Consider the following 22,935-nt stretch of genomic DNA (forward strand, 5'->3'; position numbering starts at 1 on the left):
CATTCACAAAACCTCCTTTCCATTCAAATCCCGTTTCAGGCGTTTAAATCATTTATCTTTCTCCGTCTTCCCGGCGGTGCGGATCGTGACTTCTCACAGTGCAGAGCTCCCTGCTCATGACCCCTCCCCAGTGCAAAGCTCCCTCCCCACCATCCATCCCACAGTGCAGGGCTCCCTCACCCCCCCCCCCCACAGTGTGGGGCTCCCTCCTAACCCCTCCCACAGTGAGGAGCTCCCTCTTCGCCACTCCCCTAGTACCAAGCTCCCTCACTGGCCCTCCCACTGTTTGGAGCTCCCTCCTCATTGCCCCTCCCCAGTGCAGAGCTCCCTCCTCACCATCCCTCCCACAGGGTGGATCTCCCTCACTCCACCTCCCAGTGTGGATCTCCCTCACTCCCCCTCAACAGTGTGGAGCTCCTTCACTCCCCCTCCCAGTGTGGAGCTCCCTCACTCACCCTTCCACAATGTTGAGATCCCTCCTAAGCCCTTCTCACAGTGAGGTGCTCACTCTTCACCGCCCCTCCCCCAGTACGGATCTCCCTCACTGGCCCTCCCACTATTTGGAGCTCCCTCCTCATTGCCCCTCCCCCAGTGCAAAGCTCCCTCCTCACTGTCCCTCCCACAGTGTGAAGCTCCCTCACTCCCCCTCCCACAGTGTGGAGCTCCCTCCTCATTACCCCTCCCCAAGTGCTCCCTTACCGCCCCTCCCACCACACAGAGCTCCCTCACCCGCCCCTCCCACTGCATGGAGCTCCCTCACCTGCACCTCCCACCACACGGGGCTCCCTCACCCGCCCATTCTCACTGCACGGGGCTCTCCCTCCTGCAAAGAGGAAGCTCCCTCACTCAGCGGGACGTTCCCTCAACACGGCCATGTGCGGGGAGACTCAGTCCAGCCACAGATGTTCAGATTATTATCTCCGCTCTAATTCCTGATCCACACCCAACATCAGCTCAGGAAGACAAAATTTTTGTAAACTTAAAATAGACTTTATTTTGCATAAGTTATTTACAAAGAGAAATTATTTTATTTGTTCCCTCTGCACCCCCGTTACCATGACACTCTGTTGTCACCCCCACCCCCTGTGGATTTAGGGGCTTCCCCTCAGTGTCCGGGGACAGACAGAATCTAGACCATGGTCCTTCCCCCCATAGCGCCCTCGCGAGCCTCAGCGCGCGCCCCTGCGGCCCTCCCCTGGCGACCTCTCCGCATGCTGAGAGGCCAACAGGCTCCGGGCTGTCTTTCACTGAATCGGACCCTGGGAATAGACTGTAGATTTGTCCCACCTCCGCTGGGTGATGAACTGTGTGGCAAGGGCCCCCGAGTGCTCTCAGCGAGTCTGCGTTCAGCAGAGAGGTGGGTGAGTGTCCCCCATGGCAGTCGTCTCAAGGGCAGCGTGCTGCTCCAATTGGTCAAGAAGGGCTCCACTCGCCACCAGCCAGGGCCAAGTCCTGGTGTTTGTTTGTGAGCCCTGGTGATCTGGGTGGTCTGCTCAGGGAACCGCCCCACCACATCCATCGAGCCCTCAGTGTCTGCAGTACGTTCCATGCTGACCTCTGCCTGATGGCTATCTCAGGGATGGCATGTGGACGATGAAACTCCGACGTGGAAATTCCCGAGAAAGAGCTTCACTTTTCATTTCTCTTTTCACTCAAGCTCTGATCGGGAACTTCCACTTTTAACAGTTAACCAGAGAGTTTGACCAGCTCATGAAAAGTCTGCTTCGAACGTCTTGAGGGGTCTCATTCTCCACTGATTTTCGGTATGGGGGGGGGGGGCGGGGGGTTTGGAACGAGACATCAGGAATGTTGCTCCTTTATTGACCCAGATGAAAAGGCGGGAGGACGGGTCAGTAAGTGTGCTGATGACATGAAGGTTGGAGATGTGGATGGAGCTGAAGGTTATCGTAAGTTACAAGAGGAAATAGACAGGATGCAGAATTGGGCAGATGGAGTTCAATCCCAGTCAAGTGTGAGGTGATGGATTTTGGAAGGACAAACCAGAAGGCTGAATACAGGGTTTATGGTCAGTTACTTAAGAGTGTGGATGAACAGAGGGACCTTGGGGTCGAAATTCATACATCCCTCAAGGTCGCTGCACAGGTTGATAGGATAGTTAAGAAGGTCTATGGGTCCCTGGGCTTCATTAGTCGAGGGATTGAGTTCAGGAGTCAAGAGATCATGTTCCAACTCTACAAATCTCTGGTGAGACCAATACTTAGAATATTATGTTCAGTTCTGATTACCTCATCACAGGAAGCATGTGGAAGCTGTGGAGAGGGGGCAGATGAGAACCACCAGGATGTTGCCTGAAATGGGAAACAAGCCTCATGAGGCAAGGCTAGCAGAGCTGAGACTTTTCTCTTTGGAGCGTAGAAGGATGAGAGTAGACGATAGAGGTCTACAAGATTAAGAGAGGCGTAGACAGGGTGGACAGCCAGTGCCTGTTTCCTCGGGCAGGATCAGCGAATACCAGGGGACGTCCATACAAAGTGAAGGAAAGGGAAGTTTAGGGGTGACGTCAGGAGGAAGTTTTTTTTTACACAAGAGTTGTGGGGGCCTCGAATGGAGGTGGAAGCTGGAACATTAGGGGCATTTAAGAGATCCTTGGACACATGGATGGAAGGAAAGTAGAGGGTTACGGGGTAGGGAGGTTTTAATGGGGTTTTTTAGGGAATATATGGGTCAGCACATCATTGATGGCCGAATGGTCTGCACTGTGCTGACCTATATATTATGTTTGCTGTCACTTTAAGAAACTTGTTGGTCCGTCCTCCTGAGAAAGTCCCACATTTTGATGGAACCCTGTCATTTCCTGCAAACAGGAAGCATAAGCCTCGTGATCTTGTGGCTCAACATTCAGATCATGCTGAATTATTGAAGGTGTCGGACACTGATCCACCCTCCTCCTGGGAGAGACTATTCCACATGAGCATGGACCATGGCCTCCAACAATTGCTTACAGTCCTAATGGCCCAACTCTTGGTTACAGCACTGGGTGAGTGAGGGTGAGACTGATTTTGTGTGCGTGTGTGACTGGTTTTGTGTGCGAGTGTGTGTGTGTCTGTAAGTGTGTGTGTGTCTGTGGGTGCATGTGTGTGTGACTGGTTTTGTGTGTGAGTGTGTGATTGTGTCTGTAAGTGTGTGTGTGTATATGTGTGTCTGTGTGTGTGTGACTGATTTTATGTGAAAGTGTGTGTGTGTCTGTGTGTGTGCCTGTATGTCTGTGGGTGCATGTCTGTGTGACTGGTTTTGTGTGCGAGTGTGTGTCTGTGTCTGTAAGTGTGTGTGTATATGTGTGTCTGTGTGTGTATATGTGTGTGTGTGCATCTGTGGGTGTGTGTATGTGTGAATGGTTTTGTGTGCAAGTGTGCGTGTGTCTGTAAGTGTGTGTGTGTGTATATGTGTGTCTGTGTGTGTGTATATGTGTGTGTATGTGTGTGTGTGTCTGTGGGTGTGTGTGTGTGTGACTTGTTTTGTGTGCGAGTGTGTGTGTCTGTAAGTGTGTGTGTGACTGTGTGTGTATATGTGTGTGTGTGACTGGTTTTGTGTGCGAGTGTGTGTGTCTGTAAGTGTGTGTGTGTCTGTGTGTGTGTGTCTGTATGTCTGTGGGTGCATGTGTGTGTGACTGGTTTTGTGTGCAAGTGTGTGTGTGTCTGTAAGTGTGTGTGTATATGTGTGTCTGTGTGTATATGTGTGTGTATATATGTGTGTGCGTCTGTAGGTGCATGTGTGTGTGACTGGTTTTGTGTGTGAGTGTGTGTCTGTGTATATGTGTGTCTGTGTGTGTGTATATGTGTGTGTGTGACTGGTTTTGTGTGCAAGTGTGTGTGTCTGTAAGTGTGTGTGTGTATATGTGTGTCTGTGGGTGTGTGTGTGTGTGACTGGTTTTGTGTGCGAGTGTGTGTACATCTCTCTCTCTCTGTGAGTCTGTGGGTGTGTGTGTGTGATTGGTTTTGTGTGAGAGTGTGTGTGTCTGTAAGTGTGTGTGTGTCTGTGTGTGTATATGTGTGTGTGTCTGTGGGTGCGTGTGTGTGTGACTGGTTTTGTGTGCGAGTGTGTGTCTGTAAGTGTGTGTATGTCTGTGTGTGTGCGTGTCTGTATGTCTGTGGGTGCGTGTGTGTGTGACTGGTTTTGTGTGCGAGTGTGTGTGTGTCTGTAAGTTTGTGTGTATATGTGTGTGTGTGAGTGTGTCTGTGTGTGTGTGTCTGTGAGTTGTCAGTGTTACAGTAATTGTACTGGAACATTTAACAACACTTCTTACTTGATGCTTAACTTAACCCCCACTATGCACAAATAGATGTATAGATGTGTGTGTGTGCATTTGTGAGTTATGTATGATTGGTTGTGTGAGTGATTGGTTGTGTGTGTCTCTCTCTCTCTGTGAGTCTGTGGATGCATGTGTATGTGACTGGTTTTGTGTGTGTGTGAGATTGGTTTTGTGTGTGTGTGTGTGTCTGTGTGAGTGTGAGTGTGTTATAAACTAAATCAACAGCAGTGAGAATAACCAAGACAATGGTATTTTCAAAATCAATAATTTTGGTTATTAATTATTAATAATGTGATGGAACATTGTGTTGCAGTAATTGTACTGGAATATTTAACGTAACACTTCTTACTTGATGCTTAACTATGCACAAATAGGTGTGTGTGTGTGTGTGTGTGTGTGTGTGTGTGTGTGTGTCTATAAGTGTGTGTCTGTGAGTGCATGTGTATGTGACTGGTTTTGTGTGCGAGTGTGTGTGTCTGTAAGTGTGTGTGTGTGTATATATATGTGTGTGTGTGTGTGTGTGTGTGTGTGTGTGTGTGTGAAAACCCAATCCATTACTAGATTCTGAAGAGATGATTTTGAAGCTCCGTCTCCGAAAGCCTTTGTGCTGAAACTCCAAGTCTTTACTGCTGTTCTAAAGCAATTTCGGAGTCCGTGTGGGCACATCCGATTTCAATATGAGTTCATTTTTATTTGATTCAGTTTAAAGTGGTGCATTGGGCTCATCTGTCGAAAGGCAAATTGGCCCCGTATTTCTTCTAACGTTAGCCATCAGATGTCAATCAGAAGTGGCCTCTCTAACTGGGACGTTATGGTTGTGCCTGATGTTGGAGAGGTGTAGATTGATATTTTTTAATACTTTGTCAGCTCTACTGGAGTTTGCAACCCCAAGCCCATTGATGGCTCTTTTTGGGGGCAAGTTCCTGCTGCCACACATTGGGCTGCAGCCTTTCCTTCACTGTTGGCTGGAAAAGCGATTTTATTTAAATGGAAAGATTCTAATCCATTGACTTTGACTCGGAGAGTAGTGGTGGAGAATTGTTTGTCGAATTGGAGGCCGGTGTCGAGTGGAGTGGTTCAGGGATGGGCACTGGGTCCACTGCTGTTTGTCATATATATTAATGATCTAGATAATAGAGTGGTAAATTGGATTAGTAAGTATGTAGATGATATGAAGATTGCTGGTGTTGTGGATAGTGAGGAAGGTTTTCAAAGCTTGCAGTGAAATGTAGGCCAGTTAGAAGAGTGGGCTGAGAGATGGCAGATGGTGTTTAATCCTGATAAATGTGAGGCACTACAATTTGGTCGGACTAATTAAAATAGGACATACTCATTAAATGTAACCACCGGCGTTGTCTCCGCTCCATCCTCAACATTCATTGGAGCGACTTCATCCCTAACATCGAAGTACTCGAGATGGCAGAGGCCGACAGCATCGAATCCACCCTGCTGAAGATCAAACTGCGCTGGGTAGGTCACGTCTCCAGAATGGAGGACCATCGCCTTCCCAAGATCGTGTTCTATGGCGAGCTCTCCACTGGCCATCGTGTCAGAGGTGCACCAAAGAAGAGGTACAAGGACTGCCTAAAGAAATCTCTTGGTGCCTGCCACATTGACCACCGCCAGTGGGCTGATATCGCCTCAAACCGTGCATCTTGGCGCCTCACAGTTCGGCAGGCAGCAACCTCCTTTGAAGAAGACTGCAGAGCCCACCTCATTGACAAAAGACAAAGGAGGAAAAACCCAACACCCAACCCCAACCCACCAATTTTCCCTTGCTACCGCTGCAATTGTGCCTGCCTGTCCCGCATCGGACTTGTCAGCCACAAACGAGCCTGCAGCTGACGTGGACATTTACCCCTCCATAAATCTTCATCCGCGAAGCCAAGCCAAAGAAGAAAAGAAGAGAAAAGAAGAAATAACAATTACAGTACTGAAACAGGCCATTCAGCCCTTCTCGTCCGCACCGATTTACGTGAAACTTCACTAGTTCCACCGACCTGCTCCCTGCCCATAACCCTCCAACCCCCTCGCATCCATGCACTCATCCAACCTCCTCTTAAGTGACAGAATTGACCCTGCCACAACCATCTCTTCCGGAAGGTCATTCCATTCAGCCACCCCCTCTCTGAGTGAAGAAGCTCCCTCTAAACTTTTGCCCCCTAACCCTTAACACATGACCCCTCATTCCAATCTCACCTCCCCTCAAGGGGAAGAGCCTATTCACATCTATTCTATCTATCCCCGTCATAATTTTAAATATCTCTATAAAATCCCCCCTCAACCTTCTACGCTCCAACGAATAAAGTCCCAGTAGACCCAATCTTTCTCTGTATTCCAGATACTGCAATCCAGGTGACATTTTAGTAAATCTTCTCTGCACCCTCTCTACCTTATTGATATCCTTCCTCTAATTTGGAGACCAGAACTGCACACAATATTCCAAACTTAGTATCACCAATGCCTTGAACAGTCTCAACATCACCTCCCAGCTCCTATATTCTATGCTATGATTTATAAAGGCCACCGTTCCAAAAGCCTTCTTCCCCACCCTATCTACATGGGAATCCACCTTCAAAGAATGCTGAACCGCTATTCCAAGATCCCTCTGTTCCTCAATGCCCTCCCCTTCACTGCATATGTCCTATTTTGGTTATTCTTCCCAAAATGGAGCACTTCATACTTATCTACATTAAACTCCATCTGCCACCTTTCAGCCCACCTTTTCAAACAGTCCAAATCCTTCTGTAGTCCACGAAAACCCTCCTCGCTATCCACAACTCCCCCCATCTTTGTATCATCCACATATTTACTCACCCAATGGTAGACAATTGAGGAGTGCTGTGGAACAAAGGGATTTAGGAGTCCTGGTACATAATTCTTTGAAAGTTGAATCACATGTGGATTAGGGTGGTGAAGAAGGCATTTAGTATGTTGGCTTTCATAAATCAGAGTATCGAGTACAGGAGTTGGGATGTTATGTTGAAGTTGTATAAGGCATTAGTGAGGCCAAATTTGGAATACTGTGTGCAGTTTTGGTCACAGGAAGGATATAAACAGTACAGAGAGAGGGCAGAGGAGGTTTACGAGAATGTTGCCGGAGTTTGAGTTACAGGGAATGGTTGAGCAGGCCGGGACTTTATTCCCTGGAGGGTAGAAGGCTGAGGGGTGAATTGATATTCAAAATTCTAAGGGGAACAGATAGAGTCAACATGGACAGGCTTTTTCCACTGAGAGTGGGTGAGATTCAAACCATAGGGCATGGATTGAGAGTAAAAGGGGAAAAGTTTAGGGGGAATTTCTTCACGCAGAGGGTTGGGGGTTGGGGGTGGGGGTGTGGAACAAACTCCCGCCAGTGATGGTAGAAGCGAGATCGATGTTAACATTCAAGGAAAGGTCTATAGACGGGAGGGGGATGAATGCAGGTCAGTAGGACTAGGTGGGAGATGATATTCAGCATGGGACTAGTAGGGCCGAACTGGCCTGCTTCCATGCTGGAAATGGTTAGATGGCTCTCTCAAATTGTGTCATGTTGAAGTTTAGAGGAAATTGGGAATCGTGCGTTTGATACTTCTGCTAAATTCAAAGAGACTTGCTGACCTTGGGGGTAGATTTAATTTTAGTTCCTTTCTCTTTGTTGAAGATCAGATAATTACCTTTTAACTAATAAATTCTCAGGATAGGCTGCCCAGTAGGTTGATGGGCCATGTGGGTGTATTTGGAGCACCTTTATTACCATTTATTCACGAAGACCACAAGAAATAGGCCATTCAGCCCATCGAGTATTCCCTGCCATTCAATGATGAGCTGATCCACTTTCCCTGCTCAGCCCCACGGCCTGGCCTTCTCCCCGTAACTCGCGATGCCCCCGGCTGAGCGAGATCCTATCAATCTCTGTCTTAAACCCACTAAACAAACACCAAGTTGCCCACCCGCCCGCATCGCCCAGTTACACCTGATTAACCAGCAACCCCGGTACATTTTTGAAGGGTGGGAGGAAACTGGAGCCCCCCCCCGGGGAAAACCCACGCAGACACAGGGGAGAACGTACAGACTCCTTACAGACAACATGGGATTCGAACGCCGGGGCCAATCGCGCCACCTTAGTATATAGGTTAATATAGGTCAGCACAACATTGTGGGTCGAAGGGTCTGTACTGTGCTGTAATGTTCTTACTTTTTAAATCTTTTTTTATAATAAATACAGTTCAACGAAGAAAAGGGAATGAATCTGAAGATACATTATCACATTTGTATATATCAAGTTAAGACTCAAACAGTATAAACTCGGTCCCCTCCACTGCTTTGGATGAAGACATGCTCTTTGATGTCTTCTAATATTATGTGTATATATACAAGAACCACCTCCCCCCCCCACCCACCCCTGCCCCGAGCTAACCAACTCTGTTTGAGAGGGGCTCCAAGAGTAAACCAGGCAATTATAGGCCAGTAAGCCTGACGCCAGTATAAGTATGTTATTTGAAGGATTTCTGAGAGACAGAATATATCATTATTTGGACCGTCGTCAGCTGATTACGAAGAGTCAGCATGGATTTGTGTGTGGTAGGTCGTGTTTAACAAATCTTGTAGAGTTTTTCAAGGAGGTTACCAAGAACGTTGATGAAGGATAGGCGGTGGATGTTGTCTACATGGACTTTAGTCAAGGCCTTTGACAAGGTTCCACATGAAAGGTTAGTTTAGAAGGTCTAGTTATACATAGAGAGGTTGCAAACTGGATTTGAAATTGGCTTGGTGGAGAGAGTGGTGGTGGATGGTTGTTTCTCACAGTGGAGAGTGGTGTGCCTCGGGGATTGGTGTTGGGACTCTTACGAGCCCAGAGGACCCCAAAACCCAGCAGCAATAGATATTCACTAAGACAAATGGTTACTTAAACAAAAGTTGCTTTTAATTTTCTGTAAACGTGAAAACAGAATTAAACTTTAACTTATCACTATTAACTTGCTTTACCTAACTTAACCCCCTTCTAATTCTAAGCACACGTGTATGTAATGTGTGTGTGAGTACAGAAAAGTTCTTTGGTTTCACGGTCCAATCTCACTTCTCACTCCTCCAAGTTCACTGGTTGCAGCCAATTCTTATACTGTGTACAGAATTGAACATGTATAAAGTTCACCAGGCTTTGGTGCTCAAAAGGTAAATGGTTATCACTCAGGAAGGTTCTTGTCAGTTTTCAGAGAGAGAGATGTGTTGTTCCAGGACACCTACAACTGATTTATTTCCATCATTCACCTCAGTGTCTTGCTGACGAAACTTGCCCCCCCCCCCCCACCTCAGGGTTCTCCAAATGATAACCTTTTTCTTTCAGGTCACCACAGAGTTCCTTTCTGTCTCCCTTATTCTAAGTGAAGCATTAGACAGCCAGTCCTCTCCTCTTGCATGAACCACAAGGGCTTCGACCAGACTGTCTTCCAAAAGCTTGCCAGCTTGTCCTGTTCCAGTCCCAGCAACTTCTGCTGGCTGTAACAGTGTCAAGTAATCTCTGTGTGTCTCTTTCTCAAACACACTGAGACTGAGACGTAGAAGGTTGAGGGGGGGATTTGATGGAGGCATTTAAAATTATGAGGGGGTTAGACAGAGTAGATGTGAATAAGCTCTTCCCCTTGAGGGGAGGTGAGATTGGAACAAGGGTGCATGAGTTAAGGGTTAGGGGGAAAAGGTTTAGAGGGAGCTTCTTCACCCAGAGAGGGGTGGTGGAGTGGAATGAGGTGGTCGCAGCAGGGTCAATTCTGTCATTTAAGAGAAGGTTGGGATGTGGGGGTTGAAGGGTTATGGACCGGGAGCAGGTCGGTGGGGCTAGTGGAGTTCCCTTGAATTGGTGCGGACTAGAGGGGCCGAGATGGCCTGTACTGTAATTGTTATATGGTTATATATAGGTTAGGGACTATACTCCTTGGAGTAAAGAAGAATGAGGGGAGACTTGATCGAGGTTTATACGATTATGGGAATAGAGTAGGATGTTTCCACTTTGTGATGATGTAATTGGGGAGGGGCACATGTATCATACTAACTACTTGCTAACGGCTATGGCTGTAGAGACACTCCACCCGACTGCTACAACAGATGCTTTCCCACTGGCCAGTTTAATGGTGGATGAGAATCTGTTAATAAAAGCCCTGGCTGATCCACGTCTACGGCACATCACACTTAGATTGGGTGAGATCATTACGAGAAGTCACAGCTTTAGGCCGAAAAGGGAACATTAGGGGAAAGTTCTTCACTCAGGGAGTGGTGGGAGAGTGGAATGAGCTGCCATCTGATGTGGTGAAGGCAGATTCAGCCGTGAGTCTTAAAAGTAAATTGGATCAGTACGTGGCTGGGAGAGGCCTGGAGGGTTATGGAATGAAAACAGGTCAGTGGGACTAGCTAGTTTTATTGGTCGGCATTGACCAGAAGGGTCAAATGGCCTGTTCTTTCTGTGGTGTAAAGTTCTGTGCTTCTAACTAAAAAGAAAAACACGTGAGCAGCTTATCCTGAGGGGTTACGTATATTTCAACCCGTGAACCAAAAACCAAAGGCAAGACTATATCTCATCTGGAAAACTGAGTACATCTAATCACGTTTAAAAACATTCACATCAGATGAAAATAAGGCATAAAAGGTCGCCGTGTATCTTCCGATTTCACCGACGGTATCTAATTGTTTTCCTGAACTTGAACAGGACATAATATGAGAAAACCAGTGAATCACTGTTGGAGGCCGAGAGCCTTTTCATTCGAGTAAGATGGCTCTTCTAGCCAACGCTGTAGAGAAGGCCTCAAACTGTGGCACAGTTACAGAAAATCTCCCTATGTCTGGTTCAATAAACCCCCCGAAAAAAGTAGTAGTGTTCTATATTTGATTTCTCTATTATTGTTCACTTCCTCCTTGCATTATCGTCCTGGTGACTTCATGTTGTGGACATTTGCCAATGCATGACCACACTGTCCCTTGTCCCTTCCAATGTCCTGAACAGTCCACGCCATTTCACCAATTCTAGCTTCATCTAACATGAGTCTCTAAGAGAAACGGCAGAACCGCAGACACTGGAACCTCGAGACGGTGACTCAGTTGAGGCCACTTTGTCCAGGGCCCCTCACAGAGATGAGGCCCCAGCGAGGAACAAACTCATGACCCCTGGTTTACAAGGCCACTGCTACCAGAGCCTATATTAACGTGCTCCTGCTGGCGACTTGAATTCAGCAGGAGCACATCAGGTGAGGCTCACACCTGGTGCCCAGAACCCTCGGGAGGTTCAGTGGTACTGGAGTCGGAGACTTTCTTTTTAGACATACAGCATAGTAACAGACCCCTTCGGCCCACCAGCCTAATTACACCCAATTGACCAGCAATCCCCTGTACGTTTCGAACGGTGGGAGGTTCAAGGAGTTTGTACATTCTCCCCCGTATCTGCGTGGGTTTTCCCTGGGTGGGGTTTTCTCCCACTGTTCAAAAACATACCGGGCGGGGGGGGGGGGGGGGGGTTGTAGGTCATTTGGGTGTAATTGGGCAGCACCCATAGCTGTACGTTTAAATTTGAATTTAAAAAAAATTATTTAAAAAACAATCTTGAAATGGTGCAGCCCTTCTTGAGAATGGCTGTTCCAAAGGATTTGGTGGCTCAAGACGGTTTTGGACTGAGACGGAGGGAGGGACTGGGTGTAGCCGGAAGAGCTGACGCAGAGATCTAATTAACGCAGCTTCTCCCACTTCTCTCTTGCAGTCGTCGTGGCCGACAAGCAATCAAGCAAAGTTGCCTCGTGCTGCCAGAGATTCAGCAATGAAATCCTGCCGAAAATGTTCTTCCATTTTCAGGATTACGCTCCGACTGTAACCTGCGGCAACAACAGACAAGCAGTCCTGTGAGTGTTCCCGTCATAAAGATCGAGAAACAAAAGTCACTGTATATGTGTGAAAAAGAAATAGTGTATATCATGGCTAATGTGATTTATGGTGTGAAAAATAAAAAGATTTAAAAAAAAAGATCGAGAAACAAGGTGGGGGGGGGCGTTTTTTACAGCCAGTGGTGTCACGAGGGTTGATGCCACCCAGTGCAGTAACTCATGGTGTCACCGACCCCCCCCCATGGACCTCCTCCCATACCAGACCATGCAGAATTCTTAGTAATGTTTTTTTTGTACTAATGTTACCCGTGTTTCCCGTAGATCACCGAATGTAACGGCAACAGTAGTGAGATAAACAACCAGCAAAATTAAAATTACACCTTTAAATCACAATATATTACGACTTCATTCTCCAAAACATTATCGATCTCAGTTTACAAACACTAACGGCTGCAATATTGTGGCTGAAACCCCAGAACACTTGACAAAAGCAGCGATGTAAAAACACCCTGCAGCAACAAAAACAACAGCGCTTGCTGATGAGCGCCTGGACACGGAACCACGTGATTTGAAGCCTTGTTGTCATTGGGTCATAATAACAGCTCTGACTGGAGCGCACTAGAAGGTTCAAAAAGTAAATGAGCATCGAGTTTTAGCCTCAAAGGGACATTGATACAAGTCAGCGAGGCTGACGAAAAGTGTTTTTGGTGTTATAATGAACAGCATGAAAAATTTTAAATTAAAAAATAATAAATTTCTGCTGAAACACTGCACAGAACTTTTATAAACCATCATTTTGGTGTCACCCGGCATGGTCTGCGCCCCCCTCATGAAGTTGTTGATGTGTTTATTGGCACATTGCCCTCCGTAAATCAAAGCCCTGAGTAGAGGAGTTGTGATGTTACAATGAATACAGGTGCCCCCCTGTTAGGTCTGCTTTGTTCGAGAATGAGTGAGTCAGACACTAGACTGAGTCGAAATCAAGGTTCTTTATTACCGGATTGTAACACTTGCAACTAACAGTGTTAGTTGGAGAAGGCGCATTCTCCCAATATCAGCAAGTGGCGTTTTTTTTATACCTCAGGACATGCACTTAGTAAATTATCATACCATTACATTGTCCAATGAATAAGCTGTTGCTACCCTTCTCTGTTAGTCTGCTGCTCATCAGCTTGTTATTGCCAAACTTATCTTGAGCGTACAAGGTGACACCTGCATTCCTGTTACTCCTTAGTACTGGGTGACTCCTTCTCTGGTCCCAACTCATGATGTTTTTACCTTACACCCCCCACCCCGACTTAAGAGGGTCCAACTTAACAATTTTTCAAAGTTATGACGGCTGAACCTGTACTTTCGATTTCTGATCTCTCGCTGCACTTGCGATATGCGGTGCGCTGCTCCCTCGCGATGCTGGGCGATGGCAGCATCACACAAGGATATCGAACAGCCTACTCTCTCATGATGCTGACTCAACTATGCCCAGTGTGCTTTCAGCTGTGTACGTTAATGGAATTTTTTTTTAGTGTGGAATAAGGGTATTCAAAATTCAATTATAAAAAATGGAAGGTGTGGTGTTCTTCTTCGATGTATGTTTTTTCAGACTTGCAATGGGTTTGCTCAGATCGTAACCCCATCGTAAGTTGAGGAACACCTGTAAGGCACGATGGAGCTGCTGGATTGGCGGGTGTGGACCCAGAAGACCAGGGAGAGCTGACCTTGGGTAGAGGGAGCGAATGTCCCCCTCCTGTTTCTGACCTCCTGTGCTTTGCCGACATTCCAGATTTTTCACCAGGAGCCAGGCACTTCGCTGTGGTGATCCCAGGAAGGAGTGGGTGAATAAACTTAAGGAGTTCATCGACAAAAAACGTAAGAGTTTTACTCCCCTGCATACAACTTGTCACAACAGTTCCAAGTTCAGATTTATTGTCAGAGAACAGGGCTGAAACGCCAGCTTTACCTCCTGTGGACGCTACGAGACAGGTTGAGCTCCTCCAGCATTGCCACAATCACAGTGTCTGCAGACTTTCATCATACAAGTACCTTCGACCTCTATTGCCAGGCCAATGGGTGTCCTGCCCCCCAAGGAAGGCCCTGAACTCCGAGTTGCCTGCCTCCTTAATTTTATCTCCTGCCAATCAATCTTCCGAGCCCCGCGGCACATCCACAAACCAGGCACATTACAGCAATGGATTCCACAAACTCAGATACCCTACCTTTCCTGTCTGTCAAAGGATCTCACCTCCACCCGGTTTCTTGGATGATTGGCTTCTGCTCCCTTTGTCTCAGGTTCCTGGCATCTGCTGTACTCTCTGTCTCTCTTCATTCACCTCCTTCAGGAGGGTCAGTTCCAGCTGTCAACTATGCTACACTTGTAGTAAACTGGGATTCACTGGAGTTGTCCTGTACTGATGACTGGTCCCGCCTCCTGGGCCATCCCCCTCCCCGGGGACCCGTATATACCATCTGAAGCCTATTCGTGAACCCTACCTGATAAAAGAGTTAGTTCTCCCTCCAGTTGAGTGTGGGATTTTATCTACGCTAGAACACTCTCAAATAACTCCATCTGCATATGTGCCCCCCTGTGCCCCCAATTCCCTTACCTCCTCAATGCCCTCCCCCTCTCCCTTGGACCCAGTTCTGATCATTAACATCTCTGCAGACACTGTCTAACGCGCTGATCATTTCCAACTCTCGACCTCCACACAGTGACCCCCCGGAGGGCTGTGTGGTGCTGTGGGAGGGGAAGGGAGGGAGCTCCGTGTTGTGGGAAGGGCGGTGAGGGAACTCTGTGCCATGGGAGGGGTGTTGAGGAGTAACAATTAAGGGTTAGGTATGAGTTGTGGGCGGGCAACACAAGCAGGGGTGGGGTTGATGGTGTGTGCAGCTAATACAGGGGAAGGGGCCATTCGGCCCAGTGCACTCTGACCAGCTTCGTGGAACTAAGGGTGAAACTTTTTGCCAAATAGGTGCAGGGAAATTCAGGCCGTGGAAGAAGGCCTTACATAGAAAGAGAAAGGGTTCATCATCTGGAGGTTCAAGGTCCAAACCACAGAACTACCTGACAAGCAAAGTTGCCAACATGATCATTCCTTCCACTACCACCTTTCCCAACATGGCTGTCAATCCCCCAGAACCTTCCACCACTGCCCTTCCCAACATGGCCATTAATTCCACACCACCTTCCACCACTGCCCTTCCCAACATGGCTGTAAATTCCACACCATCTTCCACCACTGCCCTTCCCAACATGGCCATTAATTCCACACCACCTTCCACCACTGCCTTTCCCAACATGGCTGTCAATCTCACACCACCTTCCACCAATGCCCTTCCCAATATGGCCATTAATTCCACACCACCTTCCACCACTGCCTTTCCCAAAATGGCTGTTAATTCCACACCACCTTCCACCACTGCCCTTCCCAACATGGCCATTAATTCCACACCACCTTCCACCACTGCCCTTCCCAACATGCCCATCAACCCCACATCACCTTCCACCTCTGCCCTTCCCAACATGGCCATTAATTTCACACCATCTTCCACCACTGCCCTTCCCAACTTGGCTGTCAATCTCACACTGCCTTCCACCACTGCCCTTTCCAATATGGCCATTATTTCCACACTACCTTCCACCATTGCTCTACCCAGCGTGGGTGTTCATTCTACAAAATATCCTCATCCAACCATCCTTCCAAATGTGGATGATCCTCCCTCCATGGCCCTTCCCAAGATGGCTGATTATTCCACAGATCCTTATACTGCTAACCTTCCTGACATGTCCACAGATCCTTTCACTACCTCCCATCAAAGCATAGCGGTTCATTCCACAAATTCTCCCACTTTGGCCCTTCATTCCAGAAATGATCCTCAAGCAACCATTCTTCCAAATATATCGGGACATTCAACAGATGATCCTTCCACCACTAACCTTCCCAAGATGGCTGCTCGCTCAACACATGGACCCTCTCGCAAGGCACAGAAGGAGAAAGTAAATTCTGGATATATCCCAAAAGCAGGTATGAATCAAAGTACAGGATGCAATTGTGGGGGTGGTGGATCCATGGACAGGACATGTTTAGAGGGATGTGGGGCCAAATGCAGGCAGGTGGGACCAGTGTAGGTGGGACATGTGGACAGATCCATGGATAGAACAGGTTTAGAGGGATGTGGGACCAAACGCAGGTAGGTGGGACCAGTGGGGGGTGGGACATTTTAGTCGTGGGTAAGTTGGGCTGTAGGGTCTGTATCCATGTGGTGGAATTCTATGACCATCCAACCATTCTCAACAGGGGTAATACAACTTCCCCCCCCCCCCCCCCCACTGGGGCTACAGTACATTTAAGAGGGTTCCACAGACTGAAATCATAAAATATTTAGTCGGTAGAAGTACAGAACTATACGTGACAGCTTCACTTGACTTTTACTAGAATGTTGCTGGGTCTTCAGGAGTTGAGCTACAGGGAAAGAACAAACAGGTTGGGACTTTATTCCTTGGAGCGTAGAAGAATGAGGGGAGATTTGATCGAGGTTTACAAAATTACGAGGGGTATAGACAGAGTCAATGTGAGTCGGCTCTTTCCCCTCAGATTAGGGAAAATAAATCCAAGAGGACATGGCTTTAGGGTGAAAGGGGAAAGGTTTAGGGGGAACTTCTTCACTCAGAGAGGGGTGGGAATGTGGAACGAGCTGCCATCTGACATGGTAAATACAGACTCACTCTCATGTTTTAAGAATAAACTGGATAGATACATGGACGGCAGAGGTCTGGAGGGTTAGGTTCAGTGGGACTAGCGGAATATTTCAGCACAGACTAGAAAGACTGAATGGCCTGTTTTCTGTGCTGTAGCATTCTATGGTTCATGGGGAAGGGGGTCCATAAATGTTGGGCAGAGTCCTAAGGGAGCCATGGCCAAAATGAGACTGGATAAAGGGCAGGGAGAGGGCCATTCCTGGGGAGATGACCCACTCTTTGATTGGATGAGGGAAGGGGATGTAAGAAACACAGCCAGGAAGTGGAAAGAAGCTCCGCAGAGAGGTGGGGGGGGAGGGAGTGTGGAGCCCGCTCCCACGAGGCTGAGCATCCATGACCTGATGGTCATTTCTCTTCCACTGGTTGCAGGGAGCAGGGTCCGACACCTGGCTGCCACTGTCCCCCTGGGGCACTCCGATGGAGAGGGGGGAGCAGAGCTCGAACCAATGAAAGAGATGGAGGAGAGAAGGGCGCCAGTCGCCAAGAGAACCTCTCATGAGGTGGTTATTGCTGCAACACTGGCCACTGGTGGCCTGCTTCTCGCCATCCTGGTGTACTTTGACTGCAAGATGAAGGGAAAGGACCCACCCTCCCTGCAAGACACAAGAGTGATGATTCAACCCCTTGCACTGTTCCAAGGTAACTTCACCTGCCTGTCCCCTCTCATCCCCAACTCTCCTGCCAATCTCCGCCCTCGCCTCTCCTCCATGGGGCTCCAGGAGAGAGAATTCCATCCATTCCCAAAGCTCAGAGAAACCTCCTTCACGTAGTGATGGGGCGATACCTTGCTGTGGAACTGGGTTCTGGATCCAACCCCTCCCACGAGGGGAGAGCTCTGTCTGGCAGCCACCCTGATATTCACCCCTCAGACCTTTCAAAAGGGTCCAACCTGCTCCTAAAAGACAATTCCTTTATCCCAGGGATACTGAGATGGGAACTGTGCCCAGTGTGGTCTGATTAGGGATAAGGAGATGGGAACCATGCATGGTGCTCCCAGTGTGGTCTGGTCCAGGGATACGGAGATGGGAACTGTACACTCGTCAGTGACCTCACTTCCATATGGAAGATAACTCGTGACAGCGACCCCTGCCCCATGGATTCTTCAGCCGCGTGTGGAGATCTGATTGTGTAAGTGGAACATAGCCATTTGTGTTTTTCAGGCCCTCTGAGGGATGCAGTCAACACCGAGAGAGAACTGGTCCCAGAGAGTATCACCTTGGTCTGACCTCCATTCCGGGCACCCACAGTATAGAACATTACAACACAGAAGCAGGAGCTTAGCCTCTTCTAGGCTGTGCCGAACTATTATTCTGCTTGGTCCCACTGGCCTGCATCCAGTCCACATCCCTCCCATCTGCGGACCTGACCAAATCCTTTTTAAATGTTAAAATCGAGGCCGCATTCACCACTTCAGCTCATTCCACACCCCCACCATGCTCTCTGTGTGAAGAAATTCCCCCTAAACTTCTCCCCTTTCACCCTTAACCTGTGTCCTCTGGTTTGTATCTCACCTCGCCTCATTGGAAAAAGCCTGGTTGCATTTACTGCTCCAGCAGAGTTGGGAGATTATTCAACCCCTTGAGACTATCCCCTACCTCTCAGCGGCTGTGACCTTTCCCAATCACCTTTAACTGTGATTGCCCCACATCTGCTGCTTCTCTCAAAGCCACCAGTTGAATTTGGGGTAGAAATTTGCAAAGACACTGTGTGTCTGTGAGAGAGGGAAAAAAATAACCTGCCCTTCAACAACTTGTATAACTGTCCCTGCACTAACCCCATCGACTGCGATCTGGTGCCCCCCAAAAATATTTTTAAAAATTTTAACTTATTAAAGAAAAATATTTAAAGTTACGGCACATACACACTTTTGGCTCAATGAGCCAATGCCGCTCAAACCCCACATGAATTTGAAGAGTGGGAGGAGTCTGGAGCAACCCAGAGGAAACCCTGGCAAGATGGCGGGTGGATTTGAAGCCCCGGACAGTGAACCAGCGTCCTGAAGATTCACCACCCCTTGAGGGAGGCAGAGAAGGGAAGAGGATCCACCTTCTCCGTCCCGAACCCATCTCTCGAAGGGGGTCCCAGGTGTTGACATCAAAGGACATTCAGCATGTCAGAAAAGGGACTTTGCTCTCATATTTGGATAGTAGCACCTCTCCCGTGTCGAGGAGAACCTTTTTGCATGCTTAGTCAGGAAGCTCAGTCTGGACAAGTGCACTAAGGAACCCTGTAACAAACTTAATAAAAGCATATTTTTGTACTTTTACCAGACCAACAGCCTCGGGGTGGTGAGAAGGACAATTGTGCCCCACAACACACCCCATTCTCCCAATCTCCTAACCCAGCAATTCTCAACCGTTTTTTTAAAAAGAATCTTTGGCTATGACCCCCTTAGGACTCTGCTCAAAGTTTTTGGGATCCCCCTCCCTAGTGAAGCACCGTCCAATCCCTCCATGCACATGGTATCAACCTCGACTTTTCCGGTTTCCATTAAACATCCCCCCCCCTTTCTTCCCCCTGTCGTCTTTCCCCCAGCTCTCCCTCTTTCTTCCCTGAACTCTCTCACTCTTTCTCTCCTCAACTCTGTCCCTCAACCCCCCAAATCACCCACTTTTTCCCAAGCTCCCTCTCTTTCTCTCCCCTTTCTCTCTCTTCCTAACTCACTCTCTCTCCCCAACACTATCCCCCTACCTCGCTCTCACGCTAACTCCCTCACTCTTTCTCTCCCCAACACTCTCTAACTCTAACTCACTCTTTTCTCTCTCCCCAACTCACTTTCTCTCTCACCCTAATTCACTCTCTCTCCCTTCCCCCAATTCACTCACATTCTCCTTCTCTCTCCCCCCACCCCACGCCTTTCCTTCTGTCTCCTTTCACGGAGTCAAAATCAATTCTCATCTCTCCTCTTATCATATACAATTAACACCTTTTGCTGGACTGGACTCCTCCCCCTGGCCATTCTTCAGTCTCTTTAATCTGACACCTTCCAGTTCTTCTACCTTGAAGAAGGGCTCAGGCCCGAAATGTCGCTAATATATCATTCCCTCCTTTGGGAGCTGAGTTCCTCTACAGTCACAGCGCCGGCAGACTTTTGTGTTTCACTCCTCTCAGCCGTCAAGATCTATTGGTTTCTTCCGTACTTCTACCGAGTAGATAAAAAATATTTTATGATTTCAGTTCATGCCCCTTAAATGTACTGTGAGCCCCAGGAGGCCAGCAGTTGAGAGTGGCTGCTCTAACCCGTGGAGTGGAAGATTCAAGATTCATGTAATAATGACTGAGCAATATTACATGGAATTTGCTTTGGTGCCTGAAGGCAGATGGATTTGCCATTGACAGAAATGGCCTGAAGCGCCTCTTACAGTCAGAGAAAAAGAAGAGACCCCCCCCCCACTCCCCACTCAGAGTGACCATGGATTCGCCTCCAGGGCTCCCACAGCCTCTGCGGCCACACAGATTCCAGTTCAAATTATCGGCAGACCGAGCTCCAGATCCGAATCCCGGTCTAGGGGCAGCTGCATCCTACTCTATGGGGGAAGGACTAGGATCCGGACCCAGCTGCACCCTACTCTATGGGGGAAGGACTAGGATCCGGACCCAGCTGCACCCTACTCTATGGGGGAAGGACAAGAGCTCTAGGATCAGGACCCAGCAGGGGTGAAGGTGCAATCTATCTGCACCCCACCACCTCCAACTCTCTCCTCTCTGGCTAGCACCAGCCCATTTGGTGGGCTGCTCTCAACGACTTCTGGGTGACAGGTCTCTGGGAAGTTCCTTGATTCTTCTCCACTGACAAGGCCTGGATATCCAGCCCCATGGGACCGCCTCATAACCCCTGCATTCATGCCCCTCTCCCTTCTGGATTCCAGCTCTCCCCTCACCCCAACCACCCTCGTACGTCCACCTCCAGAATCAGACACCCCCCTCATACTCCATCCCCTTGGAGCTAGGGTCGTTGGGCCCTGACTTTGCCACAGGGGTTTCTAGGATCACACTGTGTTCAAGATGGTGTGGTATTCCCAGCACTGGTTCCTATAACAATTCAAAAACACCTTACTGTGGTACAAGAAGGGGTACAAAAGGGTACCTACCTCACTCCCCATAAAATCCCTTGGTCCTCTTCTCCCTTTCCGCTCCCTGGGACCCTGGCCCTGGCTTGCTTTGTGTCCCCGGGACCCCGGCTCCCTTTACGCCGCCGGGACCCCATCTCCCTTTACATTCCCTGGGACCCCATCTCCCTTTACGCTCTCCTGGACCCTAGGTCCCTTTACGCTGCCAGGACCCCATCTCCCTTTACATTCCCTGGGACCCCATCTCCCTTTACGCTCTCCTGGACCCTAGGTCCCTTTACGCCGCCGGGACCCCATCTCCCTTTACATTCCCTGGGACCCCATCTCCCTTTACGCTCTCCTGGACCCCGTCTCCCTTTACGCCGCTGGGACCCCATCTCCCTTTACTTTCCCTGGGACCCCATCTCCCTTTATGCTCTCCTGGACCCAGTCCCCCTTTACGCTGCCGGGACCCCGTCTTCCTTTACATTCCCAGGGACCCTGTCTCCTTTTAACGATTCCCATGACTGCACAAAACTCTGCATGTTTACAGGAAATCTCTCAGTGCTCTTGTACAGCATCCAAAAATAATATGATGTTGGAATCTGGAACAAATTAAGAACCCCTGAACAGCTGGATATTGATGAAGTGGAACATTGATTAGTCTGGGGGATTTACCAGTGACTCCACAGTCTGGTGGGCTAGATGACTGGAATCCACTGCATTACCCCTCTCTCCTCTTTCTCCATGCACCAGTCATCATTGTCCTTTCCCCATTTCAATTTCCTCTCCCATGACAACCAAGTTCAACTATACCCAGCTCTAGGAAGGTGGAGCGTTCCTGAGAAACCATTCGTAAACCGAAAATTTGTAAAGCGAAGACCTGTTGACTGCTATTGGAGACAATTTTCGTAAAAGCGAAACCCCATTATAATTTCTTCATAAAAGCGAATACGGGTTTCTTCATATAAGTGCATATTTGTAAAGCAGGGTTTACCTGAACCTCCTAAAAAGGGTCAGCCCAAGTAGAAATCCACCGACCTAGTGGAATGTGGAAGAACTCAGCTAGTCTCGTAGCGTCCATAAGAAACAGATATATTACCGACACTTCGTGTCTGACCCCCTTCTTCAAGGTATGAGTGGATAACATTGGGGTGATTGAATGAATAGGTAGGGTTGGGGAGAAGAGTGGGCAGGGGAGGTGCACAAACTCACAGACAAGAATGTCCATTGGACATGGATAGGAGAACTGGAGAGGGGGAAAGTGAGATGATCGGGGGTGGCTCTGTGAATGGTGGAGCTGGGGGAAAAGAGATAGAGCTGGGGGGGGGGGGAACAGGAAAGAGAGGAAAGGAGACAGATATAGTTACATGATTTTTCTGTTCTGAAGTGTCTCCCTACCTTCTGGGAGTGGCCATTTACACAGCCAAAATTCCAAAAAGCCATTTACACAGGGAGAGCCAAAACTCCCAATAGCCGTTTACACAGGGACAGCCAAAACTCCAAATAGCCATCACACTGTGAGTTCAGACAAAAGACCTGAAGTGCGGTATTTAAGGAGGCTGGACGTCTTATTCATTAGCCCCGCTGTTCACGGATCGCCTGCAGTTCAGTTTAGACTGCAGGCAATCTGTGGAAGTAACTAGGGATGGAGGAAGTAAAATGCCAGAATGAGAATGAGTCCTTTATTCCCGTTTTAATCTTTTCACACAGAATAATTTCCCGGAACTGGGCGCCTGTGGAAAAGGGAAAGAGAAAAATGGAGAAATAGGGATGGGGGAAAGAGAGACGGCGGGGTGTTGGGGGGGGGGAGGGGGTTTAAACAGAAACCAAAGAAGTCGATGTTTGGAGGGGTCCCAGACGGAAGATGAGGTGCGGTTTCTCCAATTTGCAGGTGGTCTCAGTCCGGTAGCGCACCGTGGACAGACATGTCAGCGAGGGAATGGGCCGGTGAATTGAAATGGGCGGCCACCGGGAGATCCGCGCTGTTGCGGCGGACAGAGCGCGGGGTGGGGGCTCAAA

General features: G+C 48.5%; 2 protein-coding genes across 5 annotated transcripts in view; one reads left to right on the top strand and one right to left on the bottom strand.

Annotated features, from left to right (window-relative positions):
• Positions 1-2,672: 2,672 nt before the first annotated feature.
• Positions 2,673-21,865, top strand: LOC138754930 (mucin-2-like). Of its 3 annotated transcripts, XM_069919957.1 has the most exons (7): positions 2,722-2,998; positions 11,991-12,129; positions 13,892-13,977; positions 15,078-15,150; positions 15,973-16,130; positions 17,234-17,503; positions 18,025-21,865. In XM_069919957.1, the coding sequence occupies exons 1-7, from the start codon at positions 2,737-2,739 to the stop codon at positions 18,087-18,089; spliced, it is 1,053 nt and encodes a 350-aa protein (XP_069776058.1). In that variant the 5' UTR covers positions 2,722-2,736; the 3' UTR covers positions 18,090-21,865. The 3 variants fall into 3 exon arrangements, with proteins under 3 accessions (XP_069776057.1, XP_069776058.1, XP_069776056.1); XM_069919955.1 differs by having other exon boundaries at positions 15,078-16,130; XM_069919956.1 differs by lacking the exon at positions 17,234-17,503 and having other exon boundaries at positions 2,673-2,998; positions 15,078-16,130.
• Positions 9,155-22,935, bottom strand: part of LOC138754928 (retinal guanylyl cyclase 1-like) — a 92,066-nt gene continuing 78,285 nt past the window's right edge. For both annotated transcript variants that reach the window (XR_011351960.1, XR_011351959.1), the window contains one exon: positions 9,155-12,102. The gene's annotated coding sequence lies outside the window, so the exon portion shown is untranslated. The remainder of the gene's footprint in view (positions 12,103-22,935) is intronic.

The sequence above is a fragment of the Narcine bancroftii genome, chromosome 2, assembly GCF_036971445.1.
Source record: "Narcine bancroftii isolate sNarBan1 chromosome 2, sNarBan1.hap1, whole genome shotgun sequence".
NCBI classification, from domain to species: Eukaryota; Metazoa; Chordata; class Chondrichthyes; order Torpediniformes; family Narcinidae; genus Narcine; species Narcine bancroftii.

What these genes read in the sequence shown, in the direction of transcription:
- LOC138754930 (XM_069919955.1), top strand. Translation starts at nt 2,737, where the DNA reads ATGTTTGCTGTCACTTTAAGAAACTTGTTGGTCCGTCCTCCTGAGAAA. An exon ending in GGAGTTCATCGACAAAAAAC is followed by an intron (nt 13,978 to 15,077) that starts GTAAGAGTTTTA and finishes TTTGCCAAATAG; the next exon opens with GTGCAGGGAAATTCAGGCCG. An exon ending in TGGATATATCCCAAAAGCAG is followed by an intron (nt 16,131 to 17,233) that starts GTATGAATCAAA and finishes CACTGGTTGCAG; the next exon opens with GGAGCAGGGTCCGACACCTG.